At 44.6% G+C, this 16,377-nt stretch overlaps 1 protein-coding gene across 1 annotated transcript; it reads right to left on the bottom strand.

Moving 5' to 3' along the window:
- Positions 1 to 10,807: 10,807 nt before the first annotated feature.
- Positions 10,808 to 16,113, bottom strand: LOC101768791 (dipeptidyl aminopeptidase 4). Its single transcript, XM_004965397.3, has 5 exons — positions 15,338 to 16,113; positions 14,196 to 14,390; positions 13,628 to 13,657; positions 12,402 to 13,514; positions 10,808 to 11,606 (listed from the first exon to the last, which is right to left on the bottom strand). Exons 1-5 carry the CDS (start codon positions 15,818 to 15,820, stop codon positions 11,055 to 11,057), a joined length of 2,373 nt encoding a protein of 790 aa, XP_004965454.1. The 5' UTR covers positions 15,821 to 16,113; the 3' UTR covers positions 10,808 to 11,054.
- Between the last annotated feature and the right edge of the window lie 264 nt (positions 16,114 to 16,377).

Below are 16,377 nucleotides of genomic sequence, written 5' to 3'. Positions count from 1 at the left end.
TGGCGAGCGCACGCGGTCCTCCCCTGCCTTCCTCCGCTGGCGCCCTTCTCTTCCTCCCCCCTCATCTGGCAGGCGCACTTCATCCTTCCCCGCCTCCCTTCGCTGACGGGCCGCCCCTCTCCTCCCTCCCTCCACCGGTAGGGGCGCGTGTCGTGCTCCCCTACCTCCCTCCGCCAGGGAGCCGCCCATCCTTCCCTACCTCCCTCCTCCGACGGGCCACGCCGCCCCTCTCCTACCTCCCTCCACCGGCGCGGAGGAGGACGGGGAGCTAGAGCACGACAGGGATGAGCTTCGGAAAAGGAAGCTCAAGCACGGCAAGGAGGAGCTCTGCGGCGCGGCTCCGTCTCCCCAAGCCATGCGCCGCTCTTCTCCTATCCATGAGTGGGGGCACGAGCTCCTCGCTGGATATGAGCGGCCCCTCCCTGCTCCCTTCGCCGGTGAGCTGCGCCTAGGCACCGTGGAGAGAAGAAGGTGTGGACAGTAGCAAAGAAGCGCCAAGAGCAACTAGGGAGGGCAGTATGGTCCTTTTGTCACACCATTTATTGTCTTTAGTCACTTGAACCAAACACCCTTTAGTCCATGGACTAAAGTGGGACTAAAACTTTTTAGAAACTAAAATTTTAGGAGGCTGGAACCAAACAAGACCTAAGCAAAAGTACTTTCTTTCAGGGGAATAAGTAAAAGTAGATGGGTTGGTTCCATGAAAATTATTTTAGCAGATTTTGCAATTAAGCTCCTTCTCTATATTTAATTTCTGTTAATATTGTGCACTTAGCGAAAAATATAATGGTCACAAATAATACTATTCTTTACATACTAATATAAACCTTGTAGATAGTACTTGACCTAGAATTTAAGATGAGATACTAAGGTAACATGCACTGCCTACTAGTTTGATCATTATCTTTTGCTATAATATCGTGGATTAATGAAAACGCAAATCAAAAATATATTTTAGCATAAACTAGATACAAATAAGGTCATAGTATTTGTTTAAAAACAACCAACAAGCAAACAATTTCGTCATCTACCGGTAGAATATAGGAGTAGAAATAACTATTAATGGCGAACGAAGTGTTGTTTACCTTCCTTGTGGTGGAACCTGCCCATCAGAGTTTGAGTTCTCGATTCGGCATTAGTGATCGTATTTTCCTGGATTTATTTCAGGATTTAACCGGCACTATTCTTTCAGTGATAGACAATATGTTCATCCAGTGGTGATGACTTTGTCAATCTCGAAAATTTGTGGGTACAGTCTTTTGAAAGTGCTCATAGGGGTAGGGTTGTGTGCGTGTGTTCGTAAGAACGAGTGTGCATGCAGGTATATGAGCGTCAGCGTCTGTACTGTGTGATTCGACTCCCGTGCTCCTAGCAGAGAGATATTACTGTATTTTTTTAAAAGAAGGACTACAGAACCTTGTTTCGTTTGCTTCCCACAACCACAGTCCTCACTTCTCAATGTGTTCACAACTTTAGAATCAGCCTCATACGAAAAGGAGAGGTGCGAGGTTCTGGCTGCCTAAAAACAACAATAATAAAGGGATGTTTACATACGATGTGCTAAACTTTAGTAGGATCACATCATATATTTGGGTGCTAATTAGGAGAACTAAACATGAACTAATTACAAAACTAACTGTACAGATGGAGTCTAATTCGCGAGAGCCTTAATAGATTCATCTCGCAAATTGACTCTATCTGTACAATTAATTTTATAATTAGACTATATTTTAATACTCTTAATTAATATCTAAATATCCGATACGATAGGTGCTAAAGTTTAGCATGTATCAAACATCCCCTAAATGGATTGAAACGGTCGGCAGGGGAACCCAAGACAGAAGGGTCAGGAGAGCGGGTCAGCCAGCCGTGCCTGCTTGCTTGGTTTATTAATTGGGGAGTACGAAAGAATACCCAGCTGGCCAGCTGTACAGAGAGAGAGACGGCCGAAAGCGATGAGGCCGAATGCGTAGGCTCTGACGCGCACTCCACGCTGCTGACGGCGCCGGCCGTGAGATAACGACGACGCTGCCTGCGCGGGTGCGCGCGTGGCGGCCGGTGGAACGCAGCGAACGAAACCACGGGCGGACGCCAGCCCAGATGGACGGCGATCGTTGGATGCGCCGTTGCGGTCCTGGTTCCTCGTGTCGACTTTTTTCCCTGCTGTCGCTACGTGGGGAGGGCCTTCCCCCACCACTTGCACCCGGAACGGAGTGAATTCCGGGGACTTTTGCGTCCAGGTCCACGCCCCCCAGCAAACGGCATCTTTCTCGGCCGGGAACATCAAAATGCTGCCTATCCGCGGTTACAGCGAACAAAATTACGCTAGTTGCAAAACGAAAAATAACAATAATTAGGCAGATCCAGGGGCTAAACTCCAACAGTGGGACTAAAAGTGAGCTAAATTTAGCTAACCTCCCAACTAAACTTTAGTTCATTAGAGCACCTCCAAGAGTTCCTCAATTTTTTTTCCTCAAAACGAGATATTGGGACTATGCTAAAAAAAATTCCCAAAAAACTTATCACCCTGCGACAGAACGCTAAAAATTACCCCCAATAATTTAAAACAGGCCACATCATCATTATATGGCTTAGCCCGGCACTTTCCAGATCTCTCCCCGTCTCATTTTTTCTTCTTCTTTCTCTAACCCAAGAAGACCGAGGAAAAGCGCCCTCCAAATTGAGCTCATCTTCTTCCTCTACTAGGACTAGAGTTGTACTACTACAAAACAAAAAGGCTTGTTGCTCTTGGGGTGCCTTGTGCAAGTCTCCGCTGATTCTTCTTCTACCTAGATTTTAAGATCTCATGCTGGACACATATGCTGAATTTCTCAATCGATCGCTTACACGCTTGTAGATAAGAAAACATCCAGGCTCATGCTACACCGCCCGATACCCCCGAAGAATTCCCAGTCGACGGCAGGTTGAAGGTGCCATGAACTCCATCCAACACGAGTTGTTCTCCAACATGAAAGACTCCTCGTAACCAATTCAAAACATCTCCTTGACAATATCCGGGACCAGGAGCGAGCACTCCTCTGCCACGTTGTCACGGTGGCGTGCGGTGGGAGCGGCGGCAGCCGGGCAGTGGCATATCGGGCAGCTGAGCTTCACCCGCAGCCACTGCGCCACGCAGGCGGCGTGGAACCGGTGCCCAGCGCCGCCCCATCCTGCAGGCAGACCGGGTAGCAGCCGTCGGCCGGCGCCTCGGCCGCCTCCAGCGCCGTGACCGCCGCCTCCGACTCTCGGCCAGCGGCGCCTGCATGGGGAACAGGTCATCCTTGTCTAGCTCGACGACGTAATCTTCAGCGGTTGGGAACCTGTGAATGCGAAGACGTGGTACTCGTCGGTCGGCGAATGCGAATGCAAATTGACCCGCTCGACCTCACCTTATCCTGCGCCTCCCTACGCCTCGCCCCTTGCCTCGCTGGCGCCGCAGCCTCTCGCCCCGCTGCTCGCCCGGCCGGTGCTGCCCTAGTGCGCGCGTCGGGAAAAACGTGGGGGAAAAGAGGATAGGGGTGCGGATTGGGGGAAGACGGCGCGTTGCGAAAATATGTGGGGCGATCGCTGTTTTGATCGGGTCGCTAATATTTTGGGGAGTTTTAGTTTTTTCTCTTTTTTTCCTTAAAGAAGGTATTGGGGTAAGATCAGCAGTCTTTTAGAGTTGCTCTTAGCCCTCCAAACCCAGCTAATGGAGGCTAATTTTAGACACGAATGCAAAAGACTAAAAATACCCTCCTCTAAAACCTTATCATGTTTTCTCCTCCACCCGCTAAGGATAGAATGGATTTTTACCAATAAATAGGCTAAAAATTAGCTCTAGCTCCAAATAAAACAGGACTAATTTTAACCAACTAAAGTTTAGACATCTAAACTGCCAGTGCTAAACGTTAGTTTTAGTCCATCCAAACAGGTCCTTAATTTTTTTTAAGAATGGTCTTCGTTTTTTTCGAATATAATTTTAAATTTCTGTAAAAAGTCCGACTACCATTTTGAAGGAGCATCTAGACCCCTATTGGGTTTTTGTGTGTTGAATGACAATTAGATTAAAGATCTAATGAACTTGTTAAGCATGTGAGTAGGTGTAATATTATTGATGAATAATATTTGTGGGAAAGATTCTATTAAATAGCTCATATGGTGAAAAGAATAAGTGCGATACATGTCATTGTTCATCTAAGCATGAAAAGCAAGCAATGGTGTTAAAGATGAGTTGAGGCTTGGTTGATAGCCTCATATTGCAAGATTGCTTGTGTTGAAGGTAGAATGTCACAAGAAGGAATATTATGTGTGATCCCATGATATTTATATACGATATCCTGATAAGCAAATAAAGGCATTGGGTTATTCTTCGGTCTCTAAATAAAATGAGAAGCTTGTTAGCAACAAATGGGATATTGAAGTCAAAAGAAGATATGATCTAAAGTGATTTTCTTTATTGATGTCAAAACAAAGCTAGACTCAATGTGGCAATGATTGGATGAAGAAATCAAGAAAGGGGTTAGCACTGAGGTACTAAGCGAGGTTTGGTCAAGTGGTGGCTTGAGCCATGAGCTTTGCTAGGGTGAAGTAGCTAGTGCTTGTGGAATTATGAGGTATCAAGTCAAGTCTTACCGAGTATAGCAATAGGATGTATCAAAACTTTGTTGAGTCATATGAAAGGGTGACTTGTAATTTAGAATTGGGTTTCATTCATATGTGTTGAATATTAGTCCAAGTCCCTAGCTCAAGGTTGAAATGCTCAAACCAAAGAGATAAAGTTGGATGCAGCTCAAGTGAAAATATTGTTCAAGTATGGCATGGTTCATGATGATGAAGCTCAAGAGGATGAATATTGTATTTATGTGTTGATCTTGAGTGTAGGTATGCCGTACTATCAAGAGGGATGCATCACATGGTCATTTGACAAAGTCTCAGTGCTCAAGTTTCCTATGTGAGTTGATGAGAGATACAAAAGCCACACGTACACATTTTGTCGAGTCAAGTAGTGGCAAAATTGGATGCTCTAGTTTTGGAAACAGGAAGTTCCGGTCCGGTTTTAGGTGCCACGTGTCTCTAACGGCTAGTTGGTTTGAAAAACTGGAGGTTCCGATTTTGGGAAACTGGTAGTTCCGATTTTGGTCTGATACCCTAACGGCTAATTTTTTAGGGGTGGTGTATTTATACCCCACGCCTTCCCTAGTTGCTGGCTGCTGTTTTTGAGATTGCTGGTGTGCTTCCCGCCTATTCTAAGCTAAGATAAAGTCAAGATAGCTCTCCCCAACCTCTTTTTTTTGGTAGTGTGATCTTTGCTAGATCCAATGAGTTGTGTAGTAGAGAGGAGCCATTTGTGAGAACTAGAAGAGTACCCATAAGATTGAGCATTGGTTTGCCTTGTCAGGTTTCAAGTGAAGCATTTGTTACTCTTAGATGTGTGCCTCCTAGACGGCTAGGCATCGCCCGGGAACTCCCAAGGTGTGGTGAGCCACGGGACAGTATGTGCAGGTCGAGCTTCGCCTCCGAAAGGGAAGAAGCTAACTAGTGAAGTGGGGAAAGGGTTGAGTGCAATCTGGTTTCTTTGGAAGCACCCAACGAAGATGTAGGATTCACCTTAGGTGAATCTGAACTCCAGTGAAACAAATCATCGTCTCCTCGCTGGTTTGCTTACATTTGCTTTACACTTGCATTCATTATTAATTTTGTGAATTTGGTTGATCTACTCGGGTATTCATGTTTGTGGAGTGCAGGAACTTTGGAACCTAATGAGAAACACCCTGTGAGCATACTCTTCAAGTTTGGTTTGATATCGAGCTCAGTTTCACCTCATAGGTTTGGGGGTCTTCTCTGCCCGAGCCAAAATTGGAAGTTCCGGTTTTGGAAATCTGTCGGGGAGAAATATTAATGACCTCCTTATGCTCCCTAATCAACGGTCGTAAGGGCCAGGGCCCACCACCAGCACCCATAATCTCCACCAACCAAAACACACCCCGGAAGTACCTCGCTCCACCTCGCCCGACCCCAGGCGCAAGGGGCCGGACGCGCCCGACCCCTCGAAGCAAGTTTCCACCTCGCCCAACCCCAGGCGCAAGGGGTCGGGCGCCCAACCCCTCGAAGCAAGTTTCCGCCTCGCCCGACCCTAGGCGCAAGGAGTTGGACACGCCCGACCCCTCGAAGCAAGTGTGTCCTCCTTACACTATAAAAGGGGGACCAGGGGGCCTGAGGGAAGGGACCCGAACGACAGAACAACACCGAACGCACACAATAGCTCTCGTAGAACCCTAGCGCTCAAGACACTTTGAGCATCGGCAAACACCCACAGAGACCTGGGAGCTTCCCTCTCTCGTCCGTTTGTAGCCCCTACTACAAACTTGGTACGAGTAACACGAACATCCACCCACACTGGACGTAGGGCTATTCATTCCCGAATCAGTCTAATCCTCGTGTCCTCCCGTACAACCATCCGAGCCTAACGCGCAGAGAAAACAAATTTACTAAGTCGGTAGTCTCGACTCGTGATTCTTGATACCGACAAAATCAGAGGTTCCGGTTTCTGGCTGAGAGAGTTTTATTCTGCTGCATAAGTGCCCTCTCCCAGCTCCGGATATTTCTGTAGATTTCTTCGAAAATTCCATAGGTTGCGGAATTTCGGAAAACATCTTCGAAAATACCGGAAGTCGTTGATAAACTTGTTTTTAAGTTGTGATAATTTCAGGGTATACCTATTCAGCCCCCTCTAGGTGACATCAAGATCCTTTCCCGTTTCACTAGTGAAGTCAAAGCCGGTGAAGGCAAAAATAGTGCTTCACACTAGTAGGAAAATGACCTTCCATCTTCAACAAAAATCTCATATGTTTTTGAACTCGGAACTCGGACTAAAGGTGATCCTTTAGTCCCAAATGATATTACAAACCTGAACTAAAGCCTTCGAGGATTTTAGTCCCGGTTGGTAATAGTCCTTGTTGGTGTTACCAACCGGGAGGGTCCCCCACGAGTTACTACAAAAGGATTGCATCCCCTGCTCAGTCAAATGTGCTGTGTATGTGATATGGTAAGGAAGCTACACGCGAGGCTTGAGGTCGTGGGTTCGAATCCCACACACCGCGCACGCGCATATTTTGCGTGAAAAATCGCGTGACTTGTGACCAAAGATGGTGAAAGATCCGGGACTAAAGATGGGGACATTTAGTCCCAGTTGGGAAAACCGAGATATATGAGGTTTTTCAACCGGGACTAATGCTCGTTTTTCTACCAGTGTCACCTGCCTTCTAGTTCATTTTATCTCGACTTGTAAAACGGTTTCACGCTATAGTGCCTCATTTTACGCAAAACAGGTGAAACTGAAGCCGAAATAAGCCCTTCCCAAATGGGATCTAGTTCAAGGAATTTCAACCTATTTATGCATACGATATGACCATCTTTAATAATCACTTCAACCTAAAACATTTTCTTAATTTATTGGGCAGGACGGTAATAATTTTCTATCAAGTATCTATGGTTAAATTATTAAGTTAAAGTTATAAAGTGGGAGGAAAAAAAGCAAGACTGCACCATCTTTAAATCTTAATATTGCACACCTGAATTTCAAGGTTGCTAAATTTGGTAGAGATAACCACGCCGTCGCAATTTTTTTTTCATTTCTTGAATATTGCAAAAAAAATAATATGGAGATCAACAGAACTTATTTCCATAAGAATTATAAATAAAATAATTTATATTATATTTGATTGGAGCGAATCCAAGACTGACGACAAAGGGGCTTATGCCCCCTCCCCACCCAAATGAAAGAAGTGGTAGCACTAGTTACGTACATGTCTGAATTGCATTCACCGTAAATTGGAGTCTCATGTTGCTCAATCTAAACCATGCTAGAATCAAAATGAATTAGTTTTGCAAAACTGTAACTATCTCTGATATTATGACTAGGAGCTAATTTTTTTTTTACATTGAGCATACCAACCAAGGCTTTCATTAAAAATTTCATGAAGGCGCAACAAGTAAGTAACTATAATGTTTGGAAAACCAGTTGTAGGCTCACGTAGCATTCAAATAGAGAGTAGACAAGCAGCTCCAACGTCGTATATGTTCTGTCATAATTCTTTTAGAAGTTGTAACTATGTTATTAGATGCCAAGTATAAGTAGTTGTATGAAATGATAGTAAGAAGCTTTCGTTGCTACAATGTCATGGATGGTTGCGGATTTACGAAATTAAGAGTAGCTCTAGTATACATGCAAACCGAACCGTCAGGCGAGTGAAGAGGAATAAGGTTTCACTCATGGAGTGGAGATTTGATCAAATGGTTCAAAGGAAAATATTCTTTGGTTGGCACGATCATGCAAGGTAACAAGAAAGAGAGCATGCACTGGATCTGTAGTACGAGGATGAGTAGTGAGTCAGCAGCCATTACGGGGAGCATGAGTTGCAGCCAATATTGGAGATAGAAGATGCACAAGTCAACAAACCAGAAGGAGTGCGGATTCATAGATACTGCTATGCACTTAAATATCTAGAAAAGTTAAAACAAATTATGATTTGGGACGGATGGAGTAGAAAATATTGAGAAAAAAGATATATTGCATAGAAAAATATCATCGACTCTTTGTGCTGCCATAGATTCCATGAACCGAAGGCAAGAGCATCACATAAAAAAACTAGGTTTATTTTGACGTGTCCACCAATGCAGTTTCTTTCGAATCAACGCTGGCCGCTCAAGAAAAAAAACCTTTGTTGGAGTATACATGTTCCATGTCCCAAATAGAGATTAGGTAAGCATTTAATTCGCCGCGCGTTAAACTTTAACACGTTAGTATCCGAATACATAGAGCATATACATTTTTGCCGACTTTTTTTTTTATCTTATACAGTAGTTGTATACACTCCACCAGAATGCACTTTGTTTTATAAGGTTGAGAATACAGGAGTAATTTTTTTTTTTGGCCGGTAAGAGAATACAGGAGAGATGGTACTACTACGAAGCCAATAACTCCACCGACGGGATCCACGTGTGCACGCAAGAGTTAAACCCGTTCGGACGAGGCTCACTCAAACCCGGAGAATCCCAGGCCTGCTGGTGGAGGAGAGAGCCGCTCCAACGACCACTGACTTTTGTTAACGTTACTCCGGACGCGCTTCCATCCTACGTGCCGCCGTCCCATTGGCCGGCACACGCGTCCCATTCCTCGCACGCCTTTATTTTTTTCCCCCTCCGCTCCGCCCTCGAAGACCGGCTTTGTTTGAACCCCCGAACGGGTCGAATCAGGCACGCGTGTACGCTCGTCGCCATTTTCCCCAGCTCCTCCTCTCCTTTACGTTAATTAATCCACCGACCGCTCCGACCCCCTCGCTTTGCCGGGGAACCGCGAGCCGGACACGTCCGGTCGAGTCAGGGCGGCGAGTGAGCTGACGCGGCGAAGCTTTCCGTTGAAATCATTGAGCGCCGGGCCTAACCGCTTGGTTTCCGGTGGAATCTAATCATCCGTATACGGGTGGTTCTTAAATTTCGTTTTCCTGATGATTGATGGATGGTTTTTTTGTTACGGGTGTTTGGATACGAGGTGTTAAACTTTAACAGTGTCATATCGGATCTTCGGATGCTAATTAGGAGAACTAAACATGAGCTAATTATAAAACTAATTGCAGAACCCTGTGCTAATTCACGAGATGAGTCTATAAAACCTAATTAATCCATCATTAGCAAATGGTTACTGTAGCACCACATTGTCAAATCATAGATTAATTAGACTTAATAGATTCGTCTCGCGAATTACACTCCATCTGTACAATTAGTTTTGTAATTCACCTATATTTAATACTTCTAATTAGCATCCAAACATCCGATGTGACGGGTGTTAAATTTTAACATCCTATTACCAAATAGCCCATAAAACCACCTGCCTGACCTGACTGAATCCATGTGCGTCCCAGTTGGCGGTGTTGATGCTGTCGGAGATCACCAATAATTCGGTCTTGATAATAATTTGTGGACGAGGGACCCCCTCTCAATAAATATAACGATTTTATTAAAGGCCAATTTTCTTTTGGTGCCTTTGGGCGGGCCGCTGGAGTGGTGCCGAAAATTCAATAGAACCTTCTGTCCTGTTTGGCAGACTTCCATCTTCATTTATGTATTTGTTTGTTCTTTGGGACTCGGGAGCTACATTTTTGAAGAAGATGGACGCCAACCCAAAATTTAGCCGTTCTTTTCACCAAAGGTTGTGTTTGCTAGCTCATCACAGTCCAGTGCGATTTTCACAAACTGAAGCCTCACTAACCAAGGCGAGCTTCCAAGCTAAGGCATTTTCAGACGTGCGCGTGCAGTTCTGACCTCTTGTGTGGCTTTGACAGCAATCGCCACTTGGCCAGAGGCCTTTTAATTATCGGCCTTCCATTTTTCATGTGTTCCAATTCCATCTAGGAACTCCGTTTGAAAAAAAAAATCCATCTTGGAACGTTCCTGGTCAGACTGGTCGCCTAGGAAAGGGAAAGCACCTCAATTTCTGTGTCCTCGAACCAAATACTAGTAGAGGCTGTAGAGCGGGTGTTGTACTGTTGTCCACCCATTCCCCACTCGTGGTTCAAAGCAAAAATCCAACACTCTGAAGCCCAAAGCCCAAATTTGGCACAGCCCAACCCAACTCAGAAAAGATGAGAAACATGGCATAATGCGCCTCTCATTTCTCAAAAGCACACAAACTAAAAGCCGACAAGAAAAGGTCCATCACAGTCATGTACAATGCAGTTCCTTCTCCAGTTCTCTTGCCTGGCATTTTCCATTGTGCTGAAGCTCAACAGTTTAGTTCAGCTACTGTAAGAAAATGAACAATTGCAACTTTTACAAAGGAATAAGCTATGATGTAACTTTCTAATATGGTACAGTGCAGTGTGCTGCAAATTTTTGTACAACTGCACCATAAAAAGTCAAACGAAGAAAACCTGGATTGCACCTTTAATCGTGCAATGCTGCAGACATTTCTCTGCACAGTAAAAAAAATTCTATGCTTCTTTACCTTCTATGGAGGTATACAGATGAACTAGTTCTCAACCGCCCAAAGGGGGCAACAAAATTTTCTGCAGATCTCACAGGTTCCTATCTAAAAATTCCCTAATATTCTCCTCCATGTAAAGGCGGTTGCATTTCCCACGCAGCAGATGCCGTGCATCTGGGAAGATGAGAATGTCATAGGGCTTTCTCGCTGCAATAAGCGAGTTGATGAGCCTTGCGGTATGCCTAAAATGTACGTTCTCATCGACCATGCCGTGAACGAGGAGCAGCTTCCCCTTGAGATTGTTCACATGATGCATGATCGATGCAAATTCATACACGTCCTTATTCTCTGATGGCAGGCCCATGTACTTCTCAGTGTAGAACGTATCATACCCATCCCAGGCTGTAACTGGAGCACCAGCTACTGCACAGCAGAATATGTCAGGGAACCTTGCAAGGCACATTGCTGACAGATATCCACCGTAGCTCCAGCCGTACAGACCTATACGTCCCCTTATGGACAGGCCTTGTTTTATTAGCCACTCTGCACCTGTCCGTTGATCTTCAGCATCCACACGACCGATGTTATACTTCAGCTGTCCCTCAAATTGCAATCCGCGCCTTGCCGTACCTCGGTTATCCAGCTGCAAATGTTAGGACAACAATGTTATACTGCATCATGTGTATCCTAGTCTGAGAAATCTTTCCAGCAATGCAATTACATGATGTCGCATCCTTGCAAATTGAGATTCTGCAAGCTGCAACTTTGAGGTTCTACAATAATACTAAGAGAAATTGAAGTATGATCCCTACCAAAAATAGCGGCATCAATTACATTATTCTGAGTGTGCACTCTTTTAAATGATATACTTGCTCACACTAACTATCAGGAATCAGAAAGAAGGGTTTGGATGCCACCCTTTGGAAAAATGCTCTTATGCTTTTGTATCACAAAGCACAAGGAACCATGAAGCCTAGTCATTGGAAGCTGATGAACAAAATCATGATGCAAACTAGCAATAGCACAGACTACCAAGTTCCTGATATAGCTGCACAACCACTGGCGGTCTTCTTTCTCTCTCTTTACGAACATGCAAATTTAGGGACTCCATTTTGATACTCACTAAAGGCATAGCTGGGGTCCAGACAAAGCTGTCAGATTAATAAGATTCCTCACAATAACATTTCCGATTCCATGCAATGGAGTGCTAACCGGCAAAAAACTAGTTCAACAAAAATCAAACATTCCAATAAATAATACAGTATACAGCAGTCCATAAACTATTCATTTCACGTTTCTCTCTACCATCCAGTTTTTTCTAGTTAACCGAAGCATATGAGTATCATGCGACTCCTGGATGAACAAGGAAAACAATGTAGACTTGAAGTCTTAACTCATTACTTTCAACATAAAAAACTAAAAAGAAAATAATACTAACCTTCCAAACTAATATACCCTTATTTCTCAGGTACTGAGCTCTCATGTCCACTGTGTTACTCCATGAGTCATATACTAGTTGTACACTAGGACCACCATATACACTAATTAGTGTTCTGTAAGGGGGTGGCCCAAATTGTTTCTCATCAGGGAGGTACATATTTGCATATAAGGTGGTCCCATCCTTTGTGCCAATCTGGACCATCTCTGGAGACAATTGCTGAAGCTTCATAAGTTTTGGGTCTGTCACTGGCTGATATATAGGAATCATTACACTTCCATCAAACAATGAGCAAAGTGATATCACAGGAGGAGACTTTGATGACTCATGCACATCAATGAACCTTAGCAACTGATGGTCAAGAATAACTGAATGCCATCCCGTTCCATGAGTCAATCTCTGGGGTGTTTGTAACGGTAGACTTTGGTCAGGATAAAGGTTTGTCACATATAAATGTGATTCCAATGGTCCATCCAATGTACCAGTAAAATATACCAGTTCAGTGCCCTCGTTGACAGCAACCACCTGCTCAACCATCCAATCACCTTGTGTGAGAGGTCCAAGGCAAGTTCCATCGTTACCACAAAGGTAAAAATGTTTAAATCCTGTCTTCTCGCTGGCCCAAATGAAACAATCTGGATATTTATCATTTCCTCCTTTATATAGAGGAGTGAAACAATCATGTACTGTAACCCATACATTATGCTTTTCTTCCAGTAATAGTTCCCTTTTCCCAGTAGCAATATTAAACTTAAGCAGCTTAAGTTTGGTATGGGTTCTGTTAAGAACCTGAACCGCAAGAGCTTTGTTATGCATCCAATTGACTCTAGCAAGGTATTCCTCCTCACTACCATTGGACTTATTTTGCTCACCACAAAGGACATCCATCCAAGTTATTTCTCCTCCATGTGAAGGAACAACTCCAAGGCGCACTTTAGCATTAGCTTTTCCAGCAAAGGGGTATGGATGGTCCTCTTGAGCAGTTGGATCAACATAATCTTTGCCCTGATGCATAATTCTATACAGTGGGAGTTCAGATGAATCTACTTCAGTAAAAGCAAGGTTCTCACTATCTGGAGACCACCAAAACCCCATCTTCCTTTCCATCTCCTCCTAAAGTGAGGAAGTTACAAAGGATGAGACACAGAAGTGCTGAAAATATGATCAACAGTAGCAGATTAATAAGAGCTGAAATCAAGACAATAATGGCAAATTAACAAGCGTACCTGTGCAATGTACTCCGCATGTCCATGAGTCTGAAAGGAGGGAAAGGATTAGATATTGTTCATCCTCTGATGGCTCAAATAATAGCATCAAAGCAAAATATTCAAGTGATATGCATCAAAACATCGAACATTGTATATACTAGATAAGTTTCTGTATACGTGGGCACTATGCTGCACAGTTTTACTTAATTTGCAACGCACACTCTATTGCATATGTCCATGAGAAAACAAACCATCATACACATTCATGTTGAATATATATAAAAAGCAGCCTTGACAAGGAAAACAATTCGCATGTGCAATTAACGATGAAAGGCTAGCGCTAGCGCGCACACACACACACATATATAGAGAGAGAGTTCCTACACATTATATGATCGTAAAAAATAACAAATTTACTTAATGGGGATAGTTTGACAAATATCAAGAAAAACAAGGCATTTGAAAAGTTCTCTTGCAAACTTGTTTTCCTTTTGTGGGTTTCTTGCAACCACATTAATAACAATCACTAACTTTGACGAAATGACATCAATGAAGAATATTTTGATCAGTGAGAATGCATACATACCTTTCCACTTTCTCTAGCACCAAATGTCAGTTGCCTAATTACACCATCAAAAAAATCCAACGTATAAAGCTCATCATCCCTTACAAAAGCAATCATGCTACCACATGGAGAAAGATGTGGATCAATGATTGGGGAAGTAGGTGCACTTTGTAGCTTGAGTTCTGGCTCTGAACCACGGAAATCCTGGAAGTAAACCTATTGAAAAGATGAAATATTGCATCATGTAATATCTAAAATTTGTTTAACCACATTATATTTTTTTTCCAGAACATGGAAGAGTGTAACAGAAAAAAGTTAACAGCACTAGAGATCTTTTGGACCTTGCATTTCAACAATTAAAAGGAACACAGAATTTTGTTCTTGAGCACCAAAAATCTTGCCTGATTGCTACTGATAAAAATCACAAAACAAGTGCGCCTTCTTGATAACCAGATAACGTCTTACAATTCTGCATACACTACTAGCATTCATAGGACCAGACAGCAGACAGTACAGCCCAAAAAAGGAAAATCTCATGATTGGTAATCAATCCAAGTAACCAAAATGCATCATGAAGTGAGTAAACCCGAATGCAACTCTAGTAGGCATGTCACTACTTAGGGGGTGTTTGGAAACACCCTGTTAAAGTTTAACACCTGTCACATCGGATGTTTGGATGCTAATTAGGAGTACTAAATATAAACTAATTACAAAACTAATTGCATAGATGGAGTATAATTCGCAAGACGAATCTATTAAGCCTAATTAGTCCATGATTTGACAATGTGGTGCTACAGTAACCATTTGCTAATGATGGATTAATTAGGCTTAATAGATTCGTCTCGCGAATTAGCACAAGGTTCTGCAATTAGTTTTATAATTAGATCATGTTTAGTCCTCCTAATTAGCATCCGAACATCCGATGTGACACTGTTAAAGTTTAGCACCTCATATCCAAACAGCCCCTTAATAAAAAATGTCCGGGTCAGAGAGGTCATATAACGACTAAAATTGGATGGCAGGCAAGAAAGTGAACCAAACAACAAGAGGCATTTAACAACCCATTGATAATCAAGCTACAAATCCATTTAAACAACAATTAAGGAATCCATTTAAACTTGATATCATGGAACCAAACAAGAGGTCGGCAAGAAGGTACTAACCCCGGACGGGAGGGGCACGACGATACCGTCGGGGCTACTGTCCGAGCCGAAGCTCCACTCGTAGTACGTGACCCCGAGGCCATGCTCGCGGGCACGCTCCCGCCTCAGCAGCTCCTCGGCGGAGAGATTGCCCTCCTGGAGCCCGCCGCCGTCGGGGGGCGTGAATAGCAGCTCCCGCCTCCCATCCGCGATGTCGAAGATGAACACGCTGCGGTGCAGGGTGCCGTCGGGGCTGAAGAGGAAGGCGATGCGGCGGTCATCGGGGCTGAAGCTGAGCCCCGTCGGCGCCTCGTAGCCCGGCAGCGGGCGCCCGACGGTCTCCTCCACCAGCAGGGGGAGGCCTTCGCCGTCGCCGCAGCCGCCGCCGTTACTGGCGCGACCGGCTGCCTCCCCCTCGACGGCTCCGGAGGCCATCGCGCGCTCGAGGCGCCTCTTCTTACCGCGAACCTTCCCCCGGCTGGCCCCGCCGCCGGAAGATTGCATCAGCGGCGAGGCGGCCCCGGCCGCCGGCGTGCCAAGAACGTCGGGGGATCAACAAAGAAGCCAAGAAAGGAGGGGGGATTGTCACGACGAAGAAAAAAGAAACCGAGAAAGACTGGGGGGCGGCGCTTGCCCGGTGGAGAGGAGTGCTTGAGTGGGGAGAAGCCGAGAAGGGAGGGGCGGTTTCAGGGTTCTCGCGAGTTGTTTCGATTTGAAGGGCGATCTCTTCTGTCTTCTCTCCTGGATTGGAAGTTTGGTTTGGGCCCACATATGCCGTTGGATCTGCGGTGCATGTCGTTTGGGGCGGCGCATTGACTATTCGGTCTTCGTTGGTGAGGCACCCGTCCGATGTGCTCTGCTTTTTCTTCTTGGTGGCTCCTGGCTCGGTAAATCCGGTTGACCCATGGGTTAGTTTTCAAACGTTGCATCTGTGATTCTACAATTCTACTGGTTGTTGCTGCGATCTGATTGTGCCCACAGTGCCGCAAAGTAAGATTGTTGTGTAAAATATCGTTGCATGTTTCCTTAGCTTTACTAGCATACATTGTCAAAAGAGCATA

This window comes from Setaria italica, chromosome IV (genome assembly GCF_000263155.2).
Source record: "Setaria italica strain Yugu1 chromosome IV, Setaria_italica_v2.0, whole genome shotgun sequence".
NCBI lineage: Eukaryota > Viridiplantae > Streptophyta > Magnoliopsida > Poales > Poaceae > Setaria > Setaria italica.
Note: the sequence above shows the minus strand (reverse complement) of the source record. Positions and strands in the feature narration are given on the sequence as shown.